The sequence below is a fragment of the Myotis nattereri genome (genome assembly GCF_964212035.1).
Source record: "Myotis nattereri genome assembly, chromosome: 18".
Classification (NCBI taxonomy): domain Eukaryota; kingdom Metazoa; phylum Chordata; class Mammalia; order Chiroptera; family Vespertilionidae; genus Myotis; species Myotis nattereri.
This window is the reverse complement of record NC_138093.1, coordinates 8,181,371-8,205,373: the sequence shown is the minus strand read 5'-3', so window position 1 is coordinate 8,205,373 and position 24,003 is coordinate 8,181,371. Positions and strand designations below refer to the sequence as shown.

At 55.1% G+C, this 24,003-nt stretch overlaps 1 protein-coding gene across 1 annotated transcript in view; it reads left to right on the top strand.

The window, feature by feature from the left end:
* SYT6 (synaptotagmin 6) overlaps positions 1 to 19,792 on the top strand; it is a gene marked incomplete at its 5' end in the record, with an annotated part of 48,395 nt that extends 28,603 nt beyond the window's left edge. Inside the window, 4 exons of the mRNA XM_081112858.1 lie at positions 6,552 to 6,672; positions 10,951 to 11,122; positions 12,301 to 12,451; positions 17,611 to 19,792. Of these exons, the coding sequence (XP_080968984.1) occupies positions 6,552 to 6,672; positions 10,951 to 11,122; positions 12,301 to 12,451; positions 17,611 to 17,682 (516 nt within the window). The 3' untranslated portion in view covers positions 17,683 to 19,792. The remainder of the gene's footprint in view (positions 1 to 6,551; positions 6,673 to 10,950; positions 11,123 to 12,300; positions 12,452 to 17,610) is intronic.
* Between the last annotated feature and the right edge of the window lie 4,211 nt (positions 19,793 to 24,003).

Genomic DNA, 24,003 nt, shown 5'->3' with positions numbered 1-24,003 from the left:
AAGGAATGAATCCTGAGATATGACACCTTCAGCTCTCCACAGGGGCTGCAAGCCATCCCCTCACCCCATCTCAGGACTTCAGGAAGCGAGAAAATAACTCCAACTCTGCAGGAGACAGAGGGAGACACTCCCAATATCCCCTCCCCCCCAGGCCACTGCTTCCTCCCCCCCCCCACCCCCGCCCCTGCTTCCTCCTCCCAGTGCCGGTGGCTGCACCTGGGGGAGCTCAGGTGGGAAGGTCCGGGCAGAGAGCCCAGGGTCCTTCCACTGAGCTTCTGCACGGGGACAAGAGCTTCTGCCCAGGGGTCCTGCCCACCGCTGCCCGGCTTCCTCCTCTCCCAACCTCTCCCGCAAAGCAGTGTCCACAGCAACTTAGCACCTCACGAGGTGATGCCATACATACAGGCGTTTTTCGAGACAAACAGGCTGCGGCCAGGACACACACTGGCTGCGGTAAGTTAGCAGGAGATGGCTCCCCCGAAATCTGTAGTGCAGGCTGTAAAGCCGCCCCTGTGTCTGCCTTCCAGAGGAAGCAGGCCGCAGCAGGCGGAGAGAGGGATGGGGGAGAGCAAAGCCTTCAGAGTCAGCACAGAGTCCACATCCACACTTGGTTGATCGCTCTGAGAACGTAGGCAAGGTTTAGCCCCTGCGAACCTCAATGTGGCTGTCACTCTGACCTCCTCCGAGCACAAATGAAATGAATTAAATACAAGTGAAGCGCCCAGCAGGGCCTCCAGGAACCAGCAGACACTCTTTATCTGATAGTTCCCTTCTCTGTTGACTTTGGCTTTGATCACCAGAATAAGTAGGCTAAACGGACTGGAAGGAACTTCTAAATCCCGGCAGGTGCACATGCTGAATCGGTCCTTTAAGTCGATAAGGCAACATTCTCACTTGCTAAGACTTCCCGAGAGGGCTTGTTGGACTCCACCCCTGGTGAAGGTGGGCCCAATAATGTGCATTTCTGGCAAGTTCCCTGTAATGCTGGTGCTGTAGGTCTGGGCATCACGCTTTGAGCAATGCCTTAAGGAATATTTACAGAATGGGGCCAGACGTCTTTCAAAACACTACCCAGTCTTCTTAAACCCTCTGCCTGGGGCTGAGATGGCTTCTGGCTACAGTTTAGCTATCCAGGGTACCGCTGGTATGTAGGGAGAAGGTGAAGGGCAATAGCGACCGGCCCCCATGAGGATTCCATCGGGATCCTGTCACCTAACGAAGGAGAAGAGGCCCTTTTAGAATCATAACTTTTGCTCAGCAGCACGGGACGGAATGGCTTTGGCCATGCTCCCTGGGGAAATGCTCCATGTCACAGAGAGGCTAGTAGGGTCTGATCCAGGGCAGCCTGCAGTCTCCTCATTTGCCTTAAGTTGCAAACTGAGGACACGTCAGAATCTCCCGGGAAGCTTGTCAATCATCCACATCCAGGCCCCATCTAGAGCCTCTGACTCAGCAGATCTTGGGTGCAGCTCAAGAATCACACCCCTGCCTCCCAAACCACACCCCGAGGAACACACCTGACCAGGCTCTACCCTGAAGCCATCCTGTTACCTACAGGGACACTCTTGTCACCCATCCTTTATGCCACCTTCTCAATCAGTTAAACCCCACAAGGCTGAGTTGCTCATTAAGTCAGCAAGTATTTATTGAGCACGTGTTGCATACCAGGTACTGTGCTCAAGCCCAGAAAGACGGTGCTGAGGAGAATGGAGGAACTAGGGTAGGAAAGCAAGGCCAGGGGGCGCCATGGAGGAGACACCCACTCTTGGGGACAGGCCTGAGCCCCAGGGCGGGCCCCCTTCACACTAGTCCTGGGAAAACAGACCCGCCCTGTCCTTCGGGAGCTCAGTCTAGAGCAGGGACTGTGGCTTTGGAGGAAGTGGTGCCGGGGATGAGCGGGCACCTGCCTTGTGAAGAGCTCGGGAAAGTGATCAGAGGGAGCGAGATGTGCAAAGTCCTGGGGCGGGAAGAACCTGGACGCTGTGGAGCTGAAAGCGAGCCTGAGAGCTGGCGGCGGGAAGGAGGGCCAGGGCAGGGGCGAGGGCCACGAGTCGGGCCTGTGGTGTGGGCCTGGCAGGTCATGGTAAGGGTTTGGGTTCTCATGCCTAGCGCCAGGGGAAGCCAGTGGAGGGTTTGAAACAGAGGAGCGGTGCGGTCCATCTTACAATCTGAAAGAGCACTCTGGCTGCTGGGGGGGAAGTGAGGCAGAGCCAAAGGAACCAGGGAGTTACCTGTGGCCAGCTGAGAGGTGGCTTGGCCCTCTGGGTGGCATTGAAGATGGAGAGAAGTGGGTAGACTGGAGATGGAATTTGGAGAGAGAACTGACCCAGGTGAGGAACTAAATGCAAAGGGGAGAGGAAGGCAGGAGTCGGCAGTGATGTCTCGTTTCTGACTTGAGCAACGAGGTGGGTGGAGGGGCCACGCCCTGAGTTGAGGAAAAGAGGAGAATGTAAATGGAACATGAGAGTTCACCTCTGAGTGTCTGAGACGTGCTCGATGTCTAAGATGTCCACAATGAGGAGTGTTGCTCCATGAGTCTGGAGAAGACAGGCCTCTGATGGGGCCCTAGGTTCGGAGTCGTGACCATGGAGATGGGCATTGACGTGGATGAGAAGGAGGGAGAGGCCCAGACCTGAGTTCTGATGAACTGTGCTCTTTAGAGGCAGGGATGGGAGGAGGACCCAGCAGAGACTGGGAAGGGACAGCCAGAGGGGGGAGAGCGTGGAAGGGGATGCTTCCAGAGCAGACGGTCACCTCCGTGAAAGGCTTCACAGAGCGGTCTCACACAGCAGGACTGAGATGCAGGGGCAGGGGGCGGGGGAAGCCCAAAGCTTCGGGTCAGCAAAGAGAAGGAAGCCCAAGCCGCCGTCACCGGCAGTCCAAGTGTGTGCCCTCGGCTGAGCCCAAAGCCCTGCCTGTTTGGTGTCCCCAGGCACCTGTTGGCAGAACCATTCAGCTGCCCCAGGAGACCACCCACTGGGACCAGGACTATTCCCTCCTGCCACAGCCCTGCCGGCACAGAGAGGGGGTGCTCACCACCCCAAGATGCCCACCCTCTTCCTGGGGAAGCTGATGGCTATTTGACAGCCACAGGCAGACGAACAGCCCGAGTCGGGAAATGAAGACAGATTGCCATTGCCAACTTTGCTAATGTACCTCTTGCTACTCCGTCATTAATGAAGATGCCAGTGGGTGGACCAGGGTGGAGGGGAGGTCCTGGGCTCCGGCCTCTCGTGGCCAAGAGCCCCGGTTGCAGACTCCCCAGCTTGCCCAGGCATTGCCTCCATCTCTTCTGGAACTTTCCTAACTCCGCTCCCCTCTGGCTCCTTCCATCCCTGCACAGCCCCCTCCTCTGCACCCACCTTTCCAAATGTCCTTAGGAAGAGAGCTGCACCTCCCCATGCGATTCTGAGTCATGGATATCTTTCCAAAAGTAATGGTGCGTGCGAAACACTGAACCGCTTTTCAAGGGCAACTTCACGAATGGGAGAAAAAGTTTCCTAAATAAAACCGTCTGTTTCCCTGAAGATGCTCAGATACAGTAACATTGGCCTCCTGCTGTGCTGTGGCTTCTCCGGGTCCCTGGGGACCAGACCCAGTCTCCAGATCTCCCCCACTTCCTCCCGCACCCCTGGGCTCCACGTGAGCGGGAGGGTCCCCTCTTCTCCCGGTGTCCACACCACAGGCTGCAGCTGGAGTATATGGAGTTCGTTTGAGGCGCCTCAATTCTGCCCCATTATTTATTCATAATGCTGCAAAGCCCTTGGGGCGGAAAGCACTTGAGAGAGAAAGCAGGCATGGAACTCAGAACAAACAGAACCCAGCAGGGAGCCCGAGCATCTTGGCACACTTCCCGCCCTTCCAGCCACCCATCCAGGGAGGAACCCACCCACCCACCCACGTCATCAGACCAGCGCTCACAGCAGGAGCCCTCTCAGCACTGGAAGGAACGCCCACCCCGGGCCCCCTCCCAGCAGAGCCCTGAACCAGCTTGGGGGCTGGGGCAGGTGGAGTGAGTCTCTCTCTCCTCCACTGCAGCCCCCAAATCAGTGGGTCTCCCCATCCTACAGATGTGGTCCCCGATGGACCTTGGCCTTGCTCCAGGGCACTTGTAACATCTGTCCCTAGGCGTTTGGACCCAGGGACAATGGGCACACACCTCAAGTCAGACCAGGGGAGTGAGGGGAGGTGACCCAGGAGGAGGGGACAGGACAGGTGGCCTGGAGAGGCAAGTGTTGACCAGGACAGGGAGAGGCAGGGAGTGGCTATTTCAGGGTGGAGAGAACAGGGCTGAGGCATGGCCGTGCAAAGTAACCTGGAGAGTTGGGGGAGCAGAGCCTCAGAGAGGCAGGAGGGTGTGACCCAAACTGTGGGCTCTCCGGCCACACCTCTGGCTGCAGGGCCTCACATCCCAGCTCTGCCATGTTGCAGCTGTGTGTTCTCGGGCCAGTTGCCTAACCTGCCTGTACTTCAGTGTCCCCATGTGGAAAGTGGGGGGTAATGATAGTATCCATCTCATTAGGCTCCTGTGAAGATTGTGTGGCTTCATATGTATAAGCACTTAGGACTGAATGGCACATAGTAAACACTCAGTAAGTGTTAGTGGGTATCACAGCTGGTGTGTAGGGCACCTGAAACAGAAGGGCCAGCAGCAAAGGCAAGGGCCCAAAGAAACCGGCATGCCACTCTATTCTGTTAAATACGTCGTGCTACTCATAAATGTCAGAGGTGGAGCTTGCCCCGGAGCTGCCTGACCCCCACCCCCATTCACAACCACTCCTTCGTCACCAGTGTTTACTGAGCACTTACTATGCAGCAGGCAGTGGGCTAGACATGAACGCTAGGGGTCAACCCAGCCCCCAGCCCTGTGCTAAGAGCCCACTATCTGGTGAGAACACAGTGTTCACATGTAATCCCCACAATCAACTGAGAAGCTGTGGTCGTGGCTCAGGCTGTGAAGGGGGGGTCACGGTGCGGTGCGGCAGAGACCAGGGCAGGGCGGTCCCGCCCGTGTCCCACCTCCACATCTGACCCATCTCCGCCCCAACTCCAAGCCCCAGGCCGACACGGAGCATTGCCAGTGGAGGTTGCTTTACTCAATGGAGCCAAATTGGCTTCCACCGTCTCTCTTCCAGGCCCTGCCCCGGGTGACTGGGCGCGCCCTGCCCAGGGCCGCAGAGCTCCCGTCTCCTGTGGCTTTCCTGAAAGTGCAGCGGATGCTTCTCGCTGATGATGAGAGGTTCAGACAAGCCACTGAATGATTAAGAGACTGGAAGTGTTCTCTGAGATGGGGAAGCATCCTGCTGGCTCCGCTCAGCCTCGATTCCCAAGACGGACTGGGAGGCACCGCGGCCACTCACTGCCTATTTAGGAGAAAGGAAGCTGGTCCTGGGGAGGATCAAACTCATGGAGGCGGTGGGGCCCGGAGGAAGGAGAGCCTCTGGATTTCAAAACCAAGTTGCTTGATTCTTGGAGGTGGGCCACAGGCACCAGCCAGGCGTCCTTGGCCATCTCAGTGGTGACAGGCTTTCCACTTTGATTCTTTGGTTTAATGACGGGGACCTTAAGGATAGAACATCGAGTACAAGTCCCTCATATCACAGACGGGAGGCCGGAGCTGGGAAATGATGTGCCCGGGTCTCGAAGCTCGCTAGCAGCCGAGGGACGAAAGCCCCTGTGGGTCACGGCTCTTTCCCGGGCAGCCATCGCAGGGATTTGTTCTCTGTGTGGGGCCATGTGAGTGCATCAAGAGAGAGAAACACTTTCGTGAGCACTTGCAGAGGGGCTGCTGGGGAGCCAGCGGGAGCGATGCTGCGCCTTTAAGAATCGGACTGCCCAGATGCCTGGGCACTGCAGCCAGGGAAAGCGCTGCGACTGTGGGCAGCGACATCAGGGGGACAGGTTGCACTTTAAGCACGGACTCTCTTGGAGCCAACATCCCGGCTCTTCCTCCCTGGCAGCAGGCCCGCCCCCTCCAAGCTCTAGCCAAGACGTTTAGCCAGCCGTTGCTGGGCTCAGATCTGCCCTGTCACTCCTAGATTAGGAGTCGGGAGGGCCAAGTGAGTTTCTGGACAGCAGTGACCTCTCCGGCAGCGGGGAGCTCATGACCAGGCCGGGGCCCTAAGGTGGCTCCCCTGACAGTGGGTAGAAATGAAAGCAGTAACTTGCTAGCTCTTCTGCAGCCCCTGGTCGCTCCTGGTTTTATTAAAGCCAAAGTGGCAAGCATCCCTAATGCGGATCAAGGCGAGGAAGGCACACAGACCTGGGGCTGGAACCTCCTGGGAAAGAGCACAGGGCGGGGAGAGGGCCTGGCAAGGCCACCGGTGGGACCAGGCTTTCCGAGATGCCGGCTCTGTTTCCTTATTCCCCATCTCTCTATTCACTCAAAATCTACCTGTTATTTTCCTTATCAATAACCCAGTCCTCTGCCTCCTGCGTGTGCGGGGGGCAACATCCCCTTGATCCACTGAGCCAAGAGCAGCCAACTCCCCACCAGGCCGGGTGAGGCCGTGACAAACAGCCCTACGTCTAACCTCTCTGCTTCTTTGCAGGAAAGCGTGGATTTGGGGGAGATCATGTTCTCCCTCTGCTACCTGCCCACAGCAGGCAGGCTCACCCTCACAGTGATCAAGTGTCGGAACCTCAAGGCCATGGACATCACCGGCTACTCAGGTACCGCTCCCGCCCAAGGGGCCTGCCACGGCCACCCGGCAGCCCGAGCGTTAGGATTTGGAGAGAGAAGGGAAAGAACTGTCAGTTTTCACAGGAAAGCAGCCGCTCTGGAGGGACACGCCGTGGGCTCGCATCCCCGTTCTGCCACTTCCCTGCACTGCCATGTTTTGGTTTCCCAATCTGAAAAAACAACTTCCCAGGTTGCTTTCAGGATAAACGAGTTAATTCACATAAATGCTTAGAGCTGTGCCAGGCACATAACGAGCACTCAGCAGATACTAGCTATTACCACCGTTCTTTCTCCAGAGGAGGGCGAGAATAGGAAGCGGACACCTAGGAGTGAGTACATGTTTGAGGTCCACGCCGCCTGCAGCCGCTCTGCAGTCCCAGTCACAGGAGCAATGCCACCGAAAAGCAGAGTGCATCTGTGTTTGAGTTTTCCCTGCAGGGCTCCCGGCCTCAGCCTCAGCAGCGGGGAAGCTGCTGGGAACCGCAGGAAAAAATTAGTCCTCGTCTAGCCACCGAGGAAATGCCTGCTTGGGGGCAGCTGTAGCGATGCAGCTGGACGTGGGGTCGGAGGTTTGCCTCTTTGCCACGATTCTGCAAAGCTGTCAGAGGAGAAGGTGTTTGAGTTTTGATATCCCCGAGGAGTAGCTTGGGTCCCAGGAGCCTCCATCCACCCATCCACTAGGGCACAAGTTAACCCTAGGAGTGAAATGGGGCAAAGCATCCCTAAGAGCCGGCGCATGGAGCAGGCTGGGCCGCACACGGAGGGCACGTGCAGGAAGAGGCCTGGCTGGCTTCCCGGGAGCCCACCTCAGAGGCTCTGATGACTCGGATTACAGCGTCAAGCCTCTCCCACGGTGCTCCGAACTTGGGTGGGAGTGTAGGGAAGGTTTTCCCTTTTATCCCTTAGTCTAATCTCCTTCGTCTAATCACAGTTGCCATGAAGAGGGGCTGGTCCAGCTGAAAACATCTGGCCCAGGTGCTACCTGGTGATGCCCTTTGAAGAAGAGGCGGTAGAAGTCTTGAAAAATGAGGTTTCAGGGAAACGCCCACACACTTACTGTGTCTTGGTTGCAGCTTTGAATCGCTAGGAGCTTCTGCTTCTAGCCGCCCCCACCCCGCTCCCTGCAGCGCTCTGGCCTCCAGGCCAAAGACTCCCCCAGTTAGCGCCCCCACCCCCCGCCCCAATGCCTCTCCTTCCACCGAAGCTACCACCACTCATCAGGAGGTGGGCAAGAGCTTAAAGAACCTTTTCAGACATAGTCAGCTTTCTCCAAAAATATAGCCATCGTAGATTTCATTTTAATATCAAAATAAGTGCATGCCAGGGACAGAAATTCACAGAGGACTCTCAAGGCTGCTGAGGCAAATGGGATTTTGCTTCCCAAGTCCCCACACTATCATCTCGGGTGTAATTAAATTGATGTGCTAGGGAGAGAGCTGGTGGCGGAGCCACTGAGGTCACTGCCGAGGCTGCTCCCATCAGAGGGTTGGGGGCAGAGGCCACGGGCTGAGTCTAACCTCTCTCTCACAGTTGCCCCTCTTTCCCACCTGGGCTTAGAATCTGCTGTTGTCTCAGCTTGATTCTGAAAACGCAGGGGTCGTCTTCTTGTCAGGGATTTCTGCCTGTTTTGTTCACTGATAGAATCAAGTGTCTGGAACAGTGCAGAGAACACAGTAAGCATTGAATAAATATGTATTGAATGAGTGAATGAATGAATGAGTGAATGGATTTATAGCTTGAGCGGCCTTATCCGGGTGATGCAGCGGGGGGCATACATGCCAAGGGCCTCTCAAACTAGACCCCCTGTTTTTGAGGATGACTTTGAGGTTACCTTCAGCCCAGACTGCTTTGATGTTGGACTAAACGAGGAAGAAGCTTATTTGTGGTCTGTTCTTGATTTATATGGCGTTGACATCTAAAACCAAGGATCTTCCTAGTCTCCTTGATCTAAACTGGTCGTGAATCAATCCTCTAAGCCTATCTACTGGAACCATGACAGTGAACATAACTCAAAATAGTAAGGATGGTTTGCCAGGAAGGGGTGGTGAGTCAGTGAACTCCCTCATCTCTGCCACATCTGGTCTGTACTACTTTGGATCCAATGGTTAAAAAGTGAGCTTTGGAGTCAGACAAGCTAGGGTGCAAATCTTAGGCAAGTTTCTTCATCTCTTTAAACCTCAATTTCCCTACCTGTAAAATGGGGATGATAATGATGACGAATATTTTATAAGGTTGAGGTGACATGTAAATGACATGATGCATATAAATCTCTTAGCTCAGTGCCTGGCACATACTAAATGCTGAGTCATGATGGCTCTCGTGACAACGAGGCTGAATACCCTGCTGGCCTTTGTGCCCCGCCCTCGCTGCTTCAACAGCACAGGCTATTGGAGAGGAGAGGACCTCAGAAGTCCTGCGGAGCCAGCGTCCCACCGGAAGCCGTAAAGTTAGGCCTCAGCACCCTGGGGAACAGTCACCTCTCTGCTCAGTGTCTCGGGTGCTGGTGAGATGGTTGGTTCCTGCAAGGGACGTGCACCACTGGGTTTTTGGATTTGCCTCGTAGGGGTGGACAGAGGGAAGCAGAAGCTGAGGGTCAGGCATAAGGCATTTGCTCTGTGCATAGCCCACGGACAGGTGGCTCCTTCCCAGCCTGGAGACATGGACGTGTGCCCTGCCATGGGAAGGTATGGACACAGGCATGGCAGGTGGTGTGGCAGCCTCTGCCTGAAGACACTTTCCAAAGCGGTGTGCACCCTTCAGGAGCTTCAGGGTTGCCATGGTAACGACAGGTCTGGGCGCTAGCTTTCCCTCTTCTCTGCTTGGACCTGAACTCTGTCCCGGGCATATCCACAGGGAGGGAGCCGGCAAAACCAAAAACGCCTGCAGCGGTGCTCAGGCCGCCTCTTTCTTTTTTGCTGAAAATCCTCCTGAGAGGGGCCCTTTCAAATGGGCCACGGGGGACACAGGGTGATTAAACACCTCATAGTCTCCCAGTTCCTCCGTAAACCCAGGTCTCCATGTCCCTGTGGTTAAGGCACAGCTGCCACTGCACAATGGCTAGTCAGTGGCTCATCTGTCTACGGAAATGCCTTCAAGGCTTGGGTTTCTGATCAGGGTCACGGCTCCCTCTAGCTCCCCTGTAGCTGGGTGCCTCAACTGCCACCGAGCAATGCCCAGGAAGCATGAGGCCTGCTGGGCGCCGGGGTGCCTGGGAGATGAAATACACCTGTGAATCCAGGAGCCGGGGGGCGGCTGCTCGGCCCCCCCCTCCTGACAGATTCGCATGAGCCCTGGCACCTGGGCAGGAGGGTGTCTCCGCACATCAGTGTCTCCCAAGCTGCTATTACCCGCGAGCTGCCCTCCCGCTTCTCGAGCTGTGCCCCATAAATCACAGTTATGATGCCGCCGGGGACACCTGTGCTACGGGATACAATAGGCGTCACTTCACTGGAATGAGTAGAAAATTCCAGGGTAGAAAGATGACCATGAAACACCCATTCAGAAAACTAAAGAGACAAAGATGGGAGGCCCGTGGATGCCCAGTAAAAGGACGTCGTCTCGCGGGATGGCGAGAATCCAAGATCCCACTGAGAAATGAAATGCCAGCCGGCTGCCCTCACTGCCCCGGCCACAGCTCCCTCCTCACCACTGCCCAGAGGTGGGCAGGAACCGGCCTCAGAGGAAGCAGTGAGGGGCTACCACTCCCCTCCTGGATGCTGGAAATGGGCTTCTCGAGACAATGGGACCCCTAATCCTTCTGCCAGGGGTGGAGCACACGGACAGCATTGTGACTGTCGCTGTTCAGTGACCCGGACAGCGTTGCTTCTCTTTGGGTGCCATCGAGTTCTATTTTTACGCCCTTACTCTTTGGTTAATAACGCTGACAAGCCCCCCAGAGAAAAGGACTCCAACGAGGTGAAAGGAATTGAGTGCCTTTGTTCAGCTTCACCACCCTTGGGAGCCAGCCAGCCAGCACGGAGCTAAGATTTAGGACATTGATTGCATACCCACGGGCAGGGGTCCTGTCTGACTTGGGGCCAGCCTTCCCATTAGTGCAGGTCTGTTAAGCACTCTCCCAGAATCCTGAGGTCTCTGAAGCATGGCGTGTCCTCAGAGACAGGTGTGCTTTGTTTTAACAACCCACTGGGGGCATCTGCTGACCAACAGTAGATGTAATCGGGCTTCTGTCCCTGTGGTGCAAATGGTGTTAGAGGACATCTGTTTAACACGCTGCCTTCCCTTCCTTCCCGCTGCCCCCGTCGGCACAGATCCTTACGTCAAAGTGTCCCTGCTTTGTGACGGGCGGAGGCTGAAGAAGAAGAAAACCACCATAAAGAAGAACACGCTCAATCCTGTCTACAACGAGGCCATCATCTTTGACATCCCGCCAGAGAACATGGACCAAGTCAGCCTGCTCATCTCAGTTATGGACTATGACCGGTAGGTACGGGCCCCAGCGGGACACGACTCCCTCCGTCTCCTGGCAGCACAGGGCTTCTTGACCTTGGACCTTGTGGTTCACAGCCCGGTGTCCACCGGCCTCAGGCCTAGCTATAGTCACGGAGAGTACAGGAACTTGAGCAAGAGCCTGGGTTCCCCTAAGCAGAAGCTCAAGCTTCACTTCCCAGCTGCTCCATTTCCATCAGGGCAGCTCCCCCACCAGTTCCCCTGCATTCAGTCCTGACTATTCCCGTCCCTCCCTCCGGCACCAAGTCCTGTCACCTGTTCTTGAAAAGGCCTCTCTATCCTCTTCATTTCCGCTGCCGCTACCACTCCCGCTTGGGATGGCTGTGCAGCCTCCATCACTCCCTGCCTCCGCCCAGCAACATACGAAGGGCATGCCCTCTTCATAAAAGACCGCTTTCTTTCTGGGCCCGCCCTTCTCAAGAACCATCCTTGGCTCCTGGTGCCCGGGCTCTTCCCCTGAACTCTCAAGGATTTCCATAATCTGGACCCAGCACGTCTATCCTTGATTTCTCCTTTATTGGAGATATTTCTTCTCTTTCACTTATCCAAATCCCACTCCTCCATCCAGACTGGCTCAAAGTATTTTCCGACTACTCTAGCTGCCAGCACTCCTCTCTCTACTTGTCACTTCTGCCGAGGGAGAAGGAAACCACGCTGCAAAGCCTCCCTCCAGGATTTTTAGTACAAGACCTCGGGCTTAGTAGGTGCTCGGTGAGCGTAGTTGAGCGATGATTGATATTCTTGCTGAGTGAGTAACTCACCCCCCAGCTGCTGGGGGTATGGAGCAATGGTGCTCAGAGCAGGTTGATTTATTTCCACATGCTGATAGCATGTCAAGCCTGGGTGTGATGTGCAAGCCGAGTCCAGTAAGGGAAGAGACCTGGGCCCTCCAACTCCCCAGAGTCAGGCCATCTGCCCGTCGTTTCCTGAGACTCCAAACGAGTGTATCACCTTTTGCTCTTCTGTGTCCAGTGTCCACCCAAGGAGGCGGGGCAAAGCATCGCTGTTGCTGGCACCCTGCGGCCCTGCCGAGCACCTGTTTTCAGAGCTCAGTGCCCTGAGTTAGACCTGCCAACAGAGTCCCAGCCCCAGCCCACCCTCTCTGAGTGCGCGCCTGGCCCCCCATGGTGGGTCTTTTGTCTCTCCCGCAGAGTGGGCCACAATGAGATCATAGGAGTCTGCCGCGTGGGGATCAACGCGGAAGGCCTGGGCAGGGACCACTGGAACGAGATGCTGGCGTACCCGCGGAAGCCCATCGCGCACTGGCACTCCTTGGTGGAGGTAAAGAAATCCTTCAAAGAGGTGGGTGAGGTCGCCCTCGGCCCTTGGCATGCTTGCTGCATGGCAGCGCGCGCTGGAGAATGGCCGTGGGCTGCTGCGAGGCCTCGCCTTTCTGGTTCTTGGGGGGAGGGGGTGTGGGGCCATGCGCTTCTCCCCCAGGGTGACGGGCAGGGAGGATGACCGTGGGCAGCTGCCTGGCAAAGAGCTTCTGATGTGGGGCAGACAGAAAGCAACCCTGAGTTTTAGTTGGAAAATAAAAACTCAGAGGGAGCCTTCCCAGAAGCCCCGAATGCTTTCACCAAGGCCCTGGGCCAAGACAGCCCTTGAGGAGCGAACCCCATGGGGGTGAGATCAGAACTTGGCAAGAAATTTGACCTCTGTTGGGAGCAGCAAGTTCCCGAGGCTGCAGCCTGGCAGGCAGGGCAGTTTTCACTCAGAGGGAGACGCCAGAGATCGGCGCTGCTCTAATCTACGTTGGTGCTCGCAAGCGCGGCTGTAGGGCCTCACTTTCTGGCGGGTCTAACAGGGGCTCCCAGGATTCGGGCTTCGAACTCGGCCCCTCCTGCCTTGCTGTGTAACCCTGAGCCAGTCCTTTCTCTCTCAACTGCAAGGAGAACGTCCCCTCTAGTGACCGTTCCTCCGCCCCACCTCCACGGGCCTCCACCAGAGTAAGGCCCTGTGATGTATCTCCTTGGTGGCCCCAGCCTGCTTTTCTCACGCGGGCTGGGACGTGGGGGTGGCCAGGCAGGCTTTGCGTCTCATTCCGAATGACCCCCCCTTCCATATCCTGGAAAGCCCAGTGATCATTCACTCATCTTAACGGACTCCATGCCATACAAGTCTAGGGAGCTGCGTACAATTGGAAAATCCGATAATAAAAAAATAAAGCATCATCCCTCTCACCACATGAGCCCTCACTTAAAAGCAGAGTCACCTAAAAACAGAGGAATCCCGTCCCACACTCTGGGACACAGAGAAGGTGCGGCAGCCGAGCCAGAGGACCTGCCTGCCCCCCTCCTTCTCAGTGGACAAGCCCCTTTCCAGCTGCTTCCAGCAGGGAGGTGTCTCCAGAGAGGCGGGGAGCTGAGGGTTGGAGGAGTGGAATCAGTCCTGGGGGAGCGAGGCCTCGGGGAGCCAGGCTCTTGATCTACCTCCCAGGTAGGTGAGGGCCTTTGAAGCTCCCGCCCTGCAGCCTCTGGGGCCCCCAAGAGGGATAAGACATGGACGCAAAGTTCCTGTCCACCCCCAGCCTCGCCCTTCCGTCTGTGGTGGCCTTGCTTTGACCACAGCTGTGGAGCTTGAGTGAGCGAGGCTGGTTCCCCAGCTATGCAGCTCCCAGCCCTCAGGGAAGCCTCTGCCTCCTCTTTTCCAGAAGATTCTCTCTGGAGAGGGGAGGTAGGGTTCCACAACCAGCCTCCACCTACACAGAAGGCAGCTACTTACTGGTTTAGGGGTGGGGCATAGGATGGGAGCTAAGAGGCTCTGATGGGCTCAGGCAGCTCACGGTCCCCACCTGGTCTTCAGTTTCCTGGTTGATGAACGAGGGCTAGGCTCCTCCCAGGCAACTCTGACCCTCCATGATGACTGGGCAGGGGAGCCAGAATCTTGCACCCCCTTTCTAACCTGCGGTCTGCAATAACCCATCACTGTTACCCAACAGGGCTGCCCACATAAACTGGATGTAACCAGCCAGGCGGGGGTTCGGATGGAGGCAGGGCAGCACAGAGGTGGTACGACCCAGAATCACTCTTCTTTGAGATGAATGCAACCTAATTAAGCCAAATAATTGATTCCAAATCCTGCCTTTTGTGAGTCCAACTCACTCGTTCAGACTACAAAAGAAAGAAAGATAAAGTAGAATCAAGCCCTTGAAAATGAATATTTGATGAGACAGTAAAGGGAAAGTAACAGTATATGGGAAACGAAAAGAGAATAAATTGATTTATATCCTTTGGGTTCTACTTTTTTCTTGACCTCGCCAACGGAGCTCCCCAGACCGCCCCTCCCCACTCGCTGTCCTGCCTTCTTCTGCTCAGCTGATGGGTTCTCTGAACGAAGGAGCTGACAATGACATTCGGCTTGGCAACCTAGGATTCCATCGGTACAAACGTGTATAAGAATTCTATCTACACCTTGAGCACCCACAGCTTAAGGATCTTTATAAACATGCATCCAAAGCCCACCGGGCTAACATGAAGTCCGTGTTCTTGGGTTCATGTGACACGTTGCACTTGAACGCTTATGTCAGTCGTCCTTGTAGCTCTCATCCCGCCTTCTCTTCCGTCCTGTTCTGGACACTGAGGGAGAGTCTTGCCCAGGACCGCTCTCTCTGGGTTGTATAATCCGCGAAGAAAGCTCACTCTCCAGCTCCCGGGAGGATAGATGGCATCGCACCTGGGAAGCATCTGTCTTTATACTGCACTTTTCTCAGAGGAGTTTCGAGTGCTGTGATCATTTCTCTTTTTATTAACGAGAACAGAGGGCTCCAAACTTGCTCGCTTGTTTGGGGTTTTCACATAAGGCCGAGGGGAGCAAATGAACTGAATGGTATTTTTTCCCTGCTGGGATTTCCCCCCCCCCATGAGTGCTAAGTGATTAAGCCACAGCCAGCATCCTTCCGTCTCTGCCTGTCATCGCTGTCACCACCTACCGCACCCGGGATGGCCAGCAACCTTCTCCAAGGCGTTCTATTTTGAAGGGCCAAGTTCAGACCACCTGCCAGAGAGTTGAGGTTTCTGTTGGAATGTGATCCCTTTCAGGACAGTACAAGGTCTTCCTGGAGTGCAGCCCCCCCTGCCCCGCCCCCAGGAATGACCATCTTCCCGCCTGTGGGGACCAGGTCTCCACTAGTTCACAAACCCCCGGACAAGCCTCCGGGTCATTCATTCGCCTGCCCACTGTCCATGAACCCATGAACCCGTCTCCTCTGTGTTTATCGTCATGGGAAAATCAGGGGTTGGTGGGGAGCCCGTGTGCCTGCTTCCTTTGCCCTGGATAAACAAGTGTGCTCCGTGTGCCTTCTCTTTGGGCTGTTACAGAAGGAAAAACAGGCGCTCTGTGTAGAGATTTCATTTTTTCCTCTGATCTGGCCCACCAGTCAGGTGGTTTAGGTAGCGTGGGAACCCTGGGGAGAAGCTAATAATTACAAGGGACCTTGTACCAACATTAATGGTCATCACAGATAAAGGAGAACTTCTACTAATAAAATGAAGGTCTGTTCAATGAAAGCCTTAGTCACCGTCTCATGTCATGTCCCCTTTTGGTTAAGAAAGACTTGAGTCAGAAGTCACGGTGGGCTCGACCAGCAGGCATTTATTGATCTAAAATATTTCACCAGGGAAACCCTCGGTTGTGAGTGCATTCACGTGGATGCTGCGAGCAGAGACTGCCGCCTGGAGTTAGGAGTAAGTACCAAAGAGGTTAGGCGTCTCACTGCATTCCCTGTCTCCTTCCCCTGGCGCGGCCAGGTGCCAGGACGGCAGCCAGGTGGCGTGGAAGGAGCGCCGAGTTGGGAGTTAGGAGACCCGGTTTTGGATCCTGGCTCTGCCCCGAGCCAGCTGTGTCCTCACGTCTCTGTGTCTGTTTTCTTATCTTCAAGAGGAGAGAGTTAGATGGGCTGATCTCCCAGGCCTGCCTCGGGCCTGGTGTGCTGGGTCACGCAGTGGTCAGTGCTGCTTGTCCAGCTGTGGTTGGCTGTAACGCTGCCGCTTGGCCTAGACGGGAAGCGCGAAGGGGCCACGAGGCGCTGAGCGGGGGGAGGACGGCAGAGCTGGCTTTCCTGAGAACGGGGAGCATGAAGGCGGTCGGAAGGCTTGGGTCTCCTCAGCACCGGGGCCTCCGCCTTTCTCCAGAGGAGATGCTGATGGCAAATGGCCTATTCCCTAGGGGGCCCGGCTTTGTCTGGAAATGGCCGTGTTGAGGGGGGAACGGTGTCCTTCCCCCCCCCAACACACACACATGCACAAATGCATATCCAGTCCCCACTCAGCCCCGTGACTCCCCGGGGAGACCCTGAGGCTCACAGCAGCACAGGCTGCACTTCAGTTCCAGAAAGGCCATCCTGCCCTCCCCGTCTCTCCCTGACCTTGTCCTGTGGCACCTAGGAGAGTGTTGGGTCTCCTTCGCTCACGGAAAAGCTGGACTGTCTCCCTCTGAAGTTCACAGCCCCCAGGCAGGCTAGGAACATCCATCCGCAGGACCAGCTCCTGGTCCAGCAAACACTGCTGTAGCTGTGACTGGCTGGCCTTTCCATGTAAGCAGGGCCTAGGGCAGTGATGGTGAACCCTCTGAGCTCGGCGTGCCAGCATTTTGAAAAACCCTAACTTAACTCTGGTGCCGTGTCACATATAGAAATTTTTTGATATTTGCAACTATAGTAAAACAAAGACTTATATTTTTGATATTTCTTTTATATATTTAAATGCCATTTAACAAAGAAAAATCAACCAAAAAATGAGTTCGCGTGTCACCTCTGACACGCGTGTCATAGGTTCGCCATCACTGGGCTAGATGCTCAAGTGCGGGTCCATCAGCCTTACCCTCTCCTTCACCCCATCATGCCTCATGACATCACCCGCTTTCACAGAGGGGCTAGGGCTGGGCTGAGAGGAGGCAACCCCGAGACGAGAGAGCCAAGGGGAGCAAAGGCAGGCGCCCAGGAGGGGGAGGGGCTGCCGGCCCTCCACCTCCTACCTCTTCACCAGTCAGCGTGGATGCCCTGAGGAAGCATTAAGACTGAAGAACGCCCAGAGCTAGAGCAACATCGGGCTTTTAACTGTCCTAACAGCTCGCAGACAAATCGCTAATAATTCATGATCGGGCTCTTGACAGGGAGGGCATACTCTGCAGCCTGCCTCTCTCGCTAACATAATCCGATTTTCCGTGTGAGAAATGGCAGAAGCTCAGAAACGGCCCAGTCACCGCACCTCCTCAACACACACACACACACACACACACACACACACAAGCACACCTTCACGATCTCTGCAGTAGGTCTATTTCTAAAATCAGGTATTCCCAGCCAGTAGCCCTAGAGCTGTTCCCTTACGTTTTGTGCATGGCTGACAGCAACACCCAAGAAAGCTTCCAAGAGTGAATTCAGTGCATGAGCCAGACCAGTTCTGGAAACTGAGCTGTCAGTTTCCTCCGCAATCAATAACCGGCTTCTCTCCTCCCAGCAGTGGCAGGGCCGCGCCGCCAGCTTCGACAGCGAGAGCTCGTGCCCCTCTCCGAAGCCACCTCCGACCCCATGAGCCGCACGGCCGAGCCACACCAACGGGACCCAGCACCGTTCTTTCTGCACCTGTTCAACCGTCTAAACACAGTGCCGTGCCGTCGGCGCACCAGGGGCAGCGCGGCGCGCGGGGTCCTACCTGCTCCTGTGTAGGTCAAGGCCGAGACACTTGTCCTGCGCTCAGATCTGTCTTAGTCTTTTCTGTCTCCCAAGGTGATGTTTTTTTGTGTGCGTGTGGTTTTCACATTTTCTGGATCTGCTGTCAAGAAAGGAAGAAAAAAGAAAGTGGGCAAAAACAGAGTGGAGAGCCCGGAAGTCGGGTCAGTAAAAGTCAGTGTAAAATAGTCGTCTCTGGGGGAAAGGTGATGTGAGTTTCTGCAATGTGTGTCCCCGTCAAGGGCCACTACCCTGGAGAAGGAGGACGTGGGGTGGGGCTGTGGCCTCTTTCTCGGTGGCCTGCAGGTGCCAATCCACGCAAGAGCCTTTATGAGACTCTTGGAAGCTCTTCGCTCTGTGACACAAGCCGAGAGGCGGACTCCCGGTCCCCTGTGGAAACCACGAGCGCCCTGCGGTGTCTGCGAACCTTCAGGGGGTTGGACAGGGCTCCTCGCCCCCTTCCCCATGGACTTCATTCGTGATTTGAAAAGGTCTTGACCCCTCCTGGGAACTTAGTCACTTTCTTGAGGAATGATTCTGCTGAAACTCAACGTGCCCCGTGTTTTCGCGCGCCCCACCGTTAATGACCATCTTTGTTTGGAAACGGGATCTTTGGTTTCGAAAATAATCTGCCTTGTCAAGGAGGCACGTGTCCTGGAATGATTTCTGTATTATACGTGGCTTTATAATTCCACGAGGCACCAAGCGGCTGTTTCAAATGCCTACACAGGCCAGAGAAAACCCTAGGTAAAATGCCTTTTCTGAATGGGGAGGCGTGAAATTCATGGAATAGTGGGAGCCCATCTTTCTAGGAAGAGTCTCTTCTTGATTGAGATCAAGGCAGCTTAGACCTAGTTCAGCCCCTTTGACTCTGGGGCAACCTTCATCTCGAACTTTAGTTCTATAAACTACTGAGTACTTCCTTCCGTGTTTGTTGTTTCAGTGGTGATGAAGGGTTTTGTTTTTCTTTAGATATCTAGCTTAGGCCAAATTCAGTTTAGGAAAAATATATTTGAACTATTCTGTATTGTCAGAGCACATTTCTGTTGAGTTGGCCTCCCCACCCACCCCTGTAACTAGGTTGATGTGCTCAGCTCAGTCAGTGGTGGAGGGGAGTTTCCCCTTGAACTTGTGCTCAAGAGCCCTGTGTGACGTCCCAAAGGCAGGTCTGCTGAAAGACCCCTCCTTTCAACCACGGGAGGTCAAGAATATACAAGCTCCTCACACACCGTGTCTTATTCTTTATATGTCACGTACTTTAGGAGCTGCAACTCAATAAAGTCACCCTCATTTTAAGCCAAGGTACCAGGTTTCTCTGCTGATAATACCTTTGGGTAGTGTGTTCTAGTCCTAAAAATGACCAGATTGGGCATGAGGTAACAGGATATGGTGGCAGAAGACATTTTAAGCTTAGAAAAGTAACTGTAGATAAACCCCAACTCCCCACTGTACTGAGCCTTCAATTTAGGGGAAACTGAGTCATTGGTATAAAGATACATTTTCTTCCCAAATGTCTTGTGATGGATAGACAGGCCTTCCTAGTCAGGCAGTCCTGCAGTGGATGTTCTCGAGAGCACGAGAAAAAACCCAAGGTCATGGCAAGATTCACATCCAGCCATAAACTTCATTTTTCTTGACTGACCCCATCAAGAGGGCTATGTCAGTCACTGAGCAGACGCTGTGGGTCCTGCAACCATAAGGGGACACTTGAGTTTCCTGGGCCAAAAGGAGCCCAGAAGTGAGCTCAAGCACATGCACATCCAGCTGTCATCCACAACCCGTAGGCATGCCTGCTGTGTGGCTCAGTGGTTGACTGTCGACCCAAGAACCAGGAGGTCACAGTTCAATTCCCAGTCAGGGCACAAGCCTGGGTTGTGGGCTCGATCTCCAGTAGGGGGCATGCAGGAGGCAGCCGATCAATGATTCTCTCATCATTGATGTTTCTCTTTCTCTCTCCCTTACTCTCTGAAATCAATAAAAACGAAAACAATTAAAACCTGCAGGCACTTGCAGATAACCACTCTAACCTTTTGGAGAAGGGAGTGTGATCGGTGTGAAACTTGGACTAATTCCTGCTCTCAGCCATCCCTCTTCTGTCCAAGCAGCTCTCACACATGGTTTTGGAAAATCCTTTCCTGAGCAGACTATGGTCAGCCCCCACACAGCCTAACCAACTGCAGTCTTGGTGAGTTGGTAGATTTCCACAGGCTGGGAGGCCCCCTCCAACTCTCCGCCCCTCCTCCCCCAGGTCCTCAGGGGAAACTGTTTCTGACCGGAAGCCTGAATGAAACCTGAATGTCTGCCAACTTCATTATCTGGCCCAATATCTCTCTCCCACAGACGAGAATAAAATGAATTACAAGTTTCTGAATAAAATAAAACACAGGGCTGATTCGTTTGTTAGTTTCCTCCGCCATGAGAAACCTCTTGGGCTGCTCTTGTGAGCTTTGCTGACATTGGGATAATCGCGGCCTCGGCACAAAGATGTTTTCTTTAAAACTGCACAGCTCCCTGCTCCTTGACGCAGCAGTGTTCCTGGACTGAAACATGCCTCCTCCCCTCCCCCCCCCCCCCATACTCGGGATGTTAATTAATTGCATCGTCATTTAAAAAATTATGTTGTTAATTACTGCCTCGCATCTCCCTACCCCTGTCACAGCCTGGAGTCTTTATTCAATTAAATCTCTGTCTCTTGCCCATTTCTCTCGTCACTGTGCGTTCCTGGGGTCTGTCAGTCAGCGCGCACACAGGACGCTGCAAAGCTTTTATTTTTCATCTGCGTTCCACATAGGTGACCACGTCCCTCCAGGGTACAGCAAGAGGGCTGGTGGCTTTGATTCTGCCCAAGGACACCTGCACAGCCCAGACAGCTGGAGCCACCTGTGTTTGCCAGGCTGGGGGCTCTCAGAGCACCTGGGGCATGGGCGGGGCTGTTTCCTCAGCTGTTCGGTGCCATCCGTGGCCCCTCCAGATGCCGAAACTTCTCTAGGGAAGTGGGTCACACCCTCAATCTGGAAAGCATGGTGCTCCACCCACCAGGGGAGGGATCCTGCTAATTCTCATAAAACACACCGTGGCTGAGTGATAAGATCCAATAGCAGACTGGAAGATTTAAAAAGAGCATTCTGCCCGGCTGGTGTGGCTCAACAGTTGAGCATCAAGGTTCGATTCCCAGTTAGGGCGCATGCCTGGGTTGCGGGCTCAATCCCCAGTGGGGGGTGTGCAGCAGACAGCTGATCAATGATCCTCATCATTCATGTTTCTGTCTCTCTCTCCCTCTCCCTTCCTCTCTCTAAAATCAAAATCATACATTAAAAAAGAGCATTCTAACTTCATAGAATATCATCTCTGCTCACCACAGCTCCTAATTTAGAAGGCAGCCCATAGAGAGGAGAGGGAAGGCTCCACCCGTTTGTGCATCTCTGCGTCTAAGTGAGATGCCACCCAGGGAGCTAAGCTGCTGACAGAAGCACTCTGCTGCTCCCTCCGCTTCCGCCTCCTCATCAGGTCACCCACGAGGCAGCACGCTCCCATGCGGTGATGTGCTAGCGGTATCGAGAGCTGATCCACCCCGGGGTGAATGTGCCCGGCTGGTGGCCTAGGTCATGCAGCAATGCCAGCCTTCGGATTTCAGTGACTGAAAACAACAACGGCTTATTTATTCATGTCAGGTGTCTATTGAAGGTCAGCAAGGGGTTGGGGGTGGGCGGGAGTATCTGCTCACGGATTTATTCAGAGGGACTCAGAATGGCACAGCAGCCAACATCTCAAACGCTGCTAGTTGCTGCCAGAAAAGAGCTCAGACGGGTCTCATAGTGGCCTCCATGCTCTGGCCCGAAAGGAACACGTCACCTTCCTTTGACAGTTTATCGCCCGGAACTACTCATGTGACCTCTCAAAATGTGAGGGACCCAAGCGCCAGGGGAGAAGAACTGGAACTGTTCGGTTCTGGGCACTGGGAGGACCACAGTGAACTTCGACTCCTGGGAGGGCTGGTTCAGAGAAACTAGTCAAGGGAAACTAGCTTATTTATGGTGATGAGATGAAGGACTGCCCACTGGGCCACACCACTGTGCCAGCCTCAGGCTTGAATCTTGCCCACAAAAAAGCTTTTAGTCTAGTAAGTTGCCAACACAAGTAACGCAGCCCAAGGTAGGAAGTGGTAAGTGCAGGGAGGGCAGTGAAACAAAGGCTCCAGAAGTCCCGGGAGGGGGGGGGGGCACTCCACGGGCAGGTGAGCGACATCTTTGAGAGAGAAGGGGCTTCTGATGGAGACCTTGGTGAGGAGGGCGCACCTTCCAGAGGGCCCGCCAGGTGCCGGCCCAGAGCTGAGGAATTCCCAGGGCTGCCCAGCACCCTGGGCCCGGGGGGACAATGAGCACAACTGCCACCTGGCTTGCCCTGCTCAGCCCAGGCAGACGCTGGACCTCTGCCCCAGAGCCCTCCTTTCCCTGCCCTCACCCCTCCTGCCAGGCCATAGACACGGCCCCTGCCTCCACTGGGCATGGACCTGCTGCCCCTCCCCCTCCCGCGCTGGCTTGGCTTCTGCTCCCAAAGGGCTGAGCGAGGATGGGCAGGGCCCCGGGAAACAAGGGCGCCTGTTTAGGATCACAGACGGGCGGGCAGCTGAGCAGATCTGGAAGACAGGAGAGGGGAGGGGGATGCAAAAGCATTCTGTTTTTACATCCGAGGCAGGAGAAAAACGACAGTGCCTTCCAGAAACCAGAAACTCAGCAGAACACCGGGGGGGGGGGGGGGGGGGGGATGAGCCCAGTTTGGGCCAAACCAAGTTTGAGATGCTGGAGGGATGTCCAGCCGACAGCTGCAGCTCAAGGTGCAGCTCGGCAGAGAGGTCAGCGTGAGACGTGAATTCACAGGAAGCCTGCGCACCAAAACGAGGTGTGAAGCCAGGAGGGGCACTCTGCCACGAGGGCACAAGTTGACCAAGAGAGATTCTTTGGGCACCATCAACATTTAGAGGTCAGGGACCTGCAACGACCTCTTTGTGAGCCATCGGTCACGCGTACTAATTCGATCCCCTCCACCAGGTATTCCTCCAGGAACAGCTAACGAGTGTGGAGTCCGCCCATCACACCAACCCTGGCCAGTCACCCATAAACGTGCTGTATGTAGGAAAATGCACCCTGGCCCGTGTGGCTCAGTGGTTGAGCCAGGAGGTTCCACTCTTGGTCAGGGCACATGCCTGGGTTTCGGGCTCGATCCCCAGTAGGGGTCGTGCAGGAGGCAGCCAATCAATGGTTCTTTCTCCCTCTCTCCCCCTCTCCCTTCCTCTCTGAAATCAATAAAAATATATTTTTTAAAAGAAAACGCAAGGAAGAGTGAAGGCTGGCTTTAACTGGAGAGCGGTGCTGAGCTCAGTCGGGGCAGGAGGGCTCATTATTCTCCAATACTCAGCTCCCAACAAAGCCCGTGCCGTTCGGCTTGAACAGGGAAACCCATGGATGAGCTGCCATGGGAGAGGGCAGGCAGAAGACTTCAGTGTCTGCAAACCAGACTCACCCAGGCTGGCTCAGCGCTCCTGCCTCCTGGCGTCTCCCCTCCCAAGGAGGTCTCAGCAGGGACGACTGACTGGCAGGGACTTAGCCTGGGGCTGGAGTGGGCAGCCATGTGACTCCTTTCCCTGAGGTGATTCTTTTTCCCACACAGATTGGGGGAGTTTGTTGAGACATCAGGGATTATCCAGAGGGACCTGGAGCGCCCACGTGGCAGGTGCCTCCGGCTTCCTGAGTCGGGGAGCATTTCTTGTCTTCTCTGCAGCTTCACCTGCAGCCTGTGCCGGAGCCAGGCCTGCGGAACCCTTGGGGCTGGGCAGTCAGGAATGAACCCCCGTGGCTAGAAATCCCAAGTGTTTGGGGGAATGCGAGTCCCTGAGACGCAGACTAGCTCATTGTGGTTGAAAGGGCTGTGGCCCTCTGAACCATGGCCTTTCATCTCCCCGGAGAAATGACTGGCAACGACACCCTGTGGCTTGTGAAATCAAAGACCCAGACGAACTTCAGACACCGCCTTCCTTAAATGACCAGCAGCTTTCTTTCTCAAATGGTTCGAACATGCGCGACTGCCATGCATGGGTTCTTCCTCTGCCTCCTGGTTCGGAACCTGCAGCTGCCCCATTCTCCGTGCCCCAGCTCGCTCTCTCCCTGGCCCTGACGCTGGGGGTTGA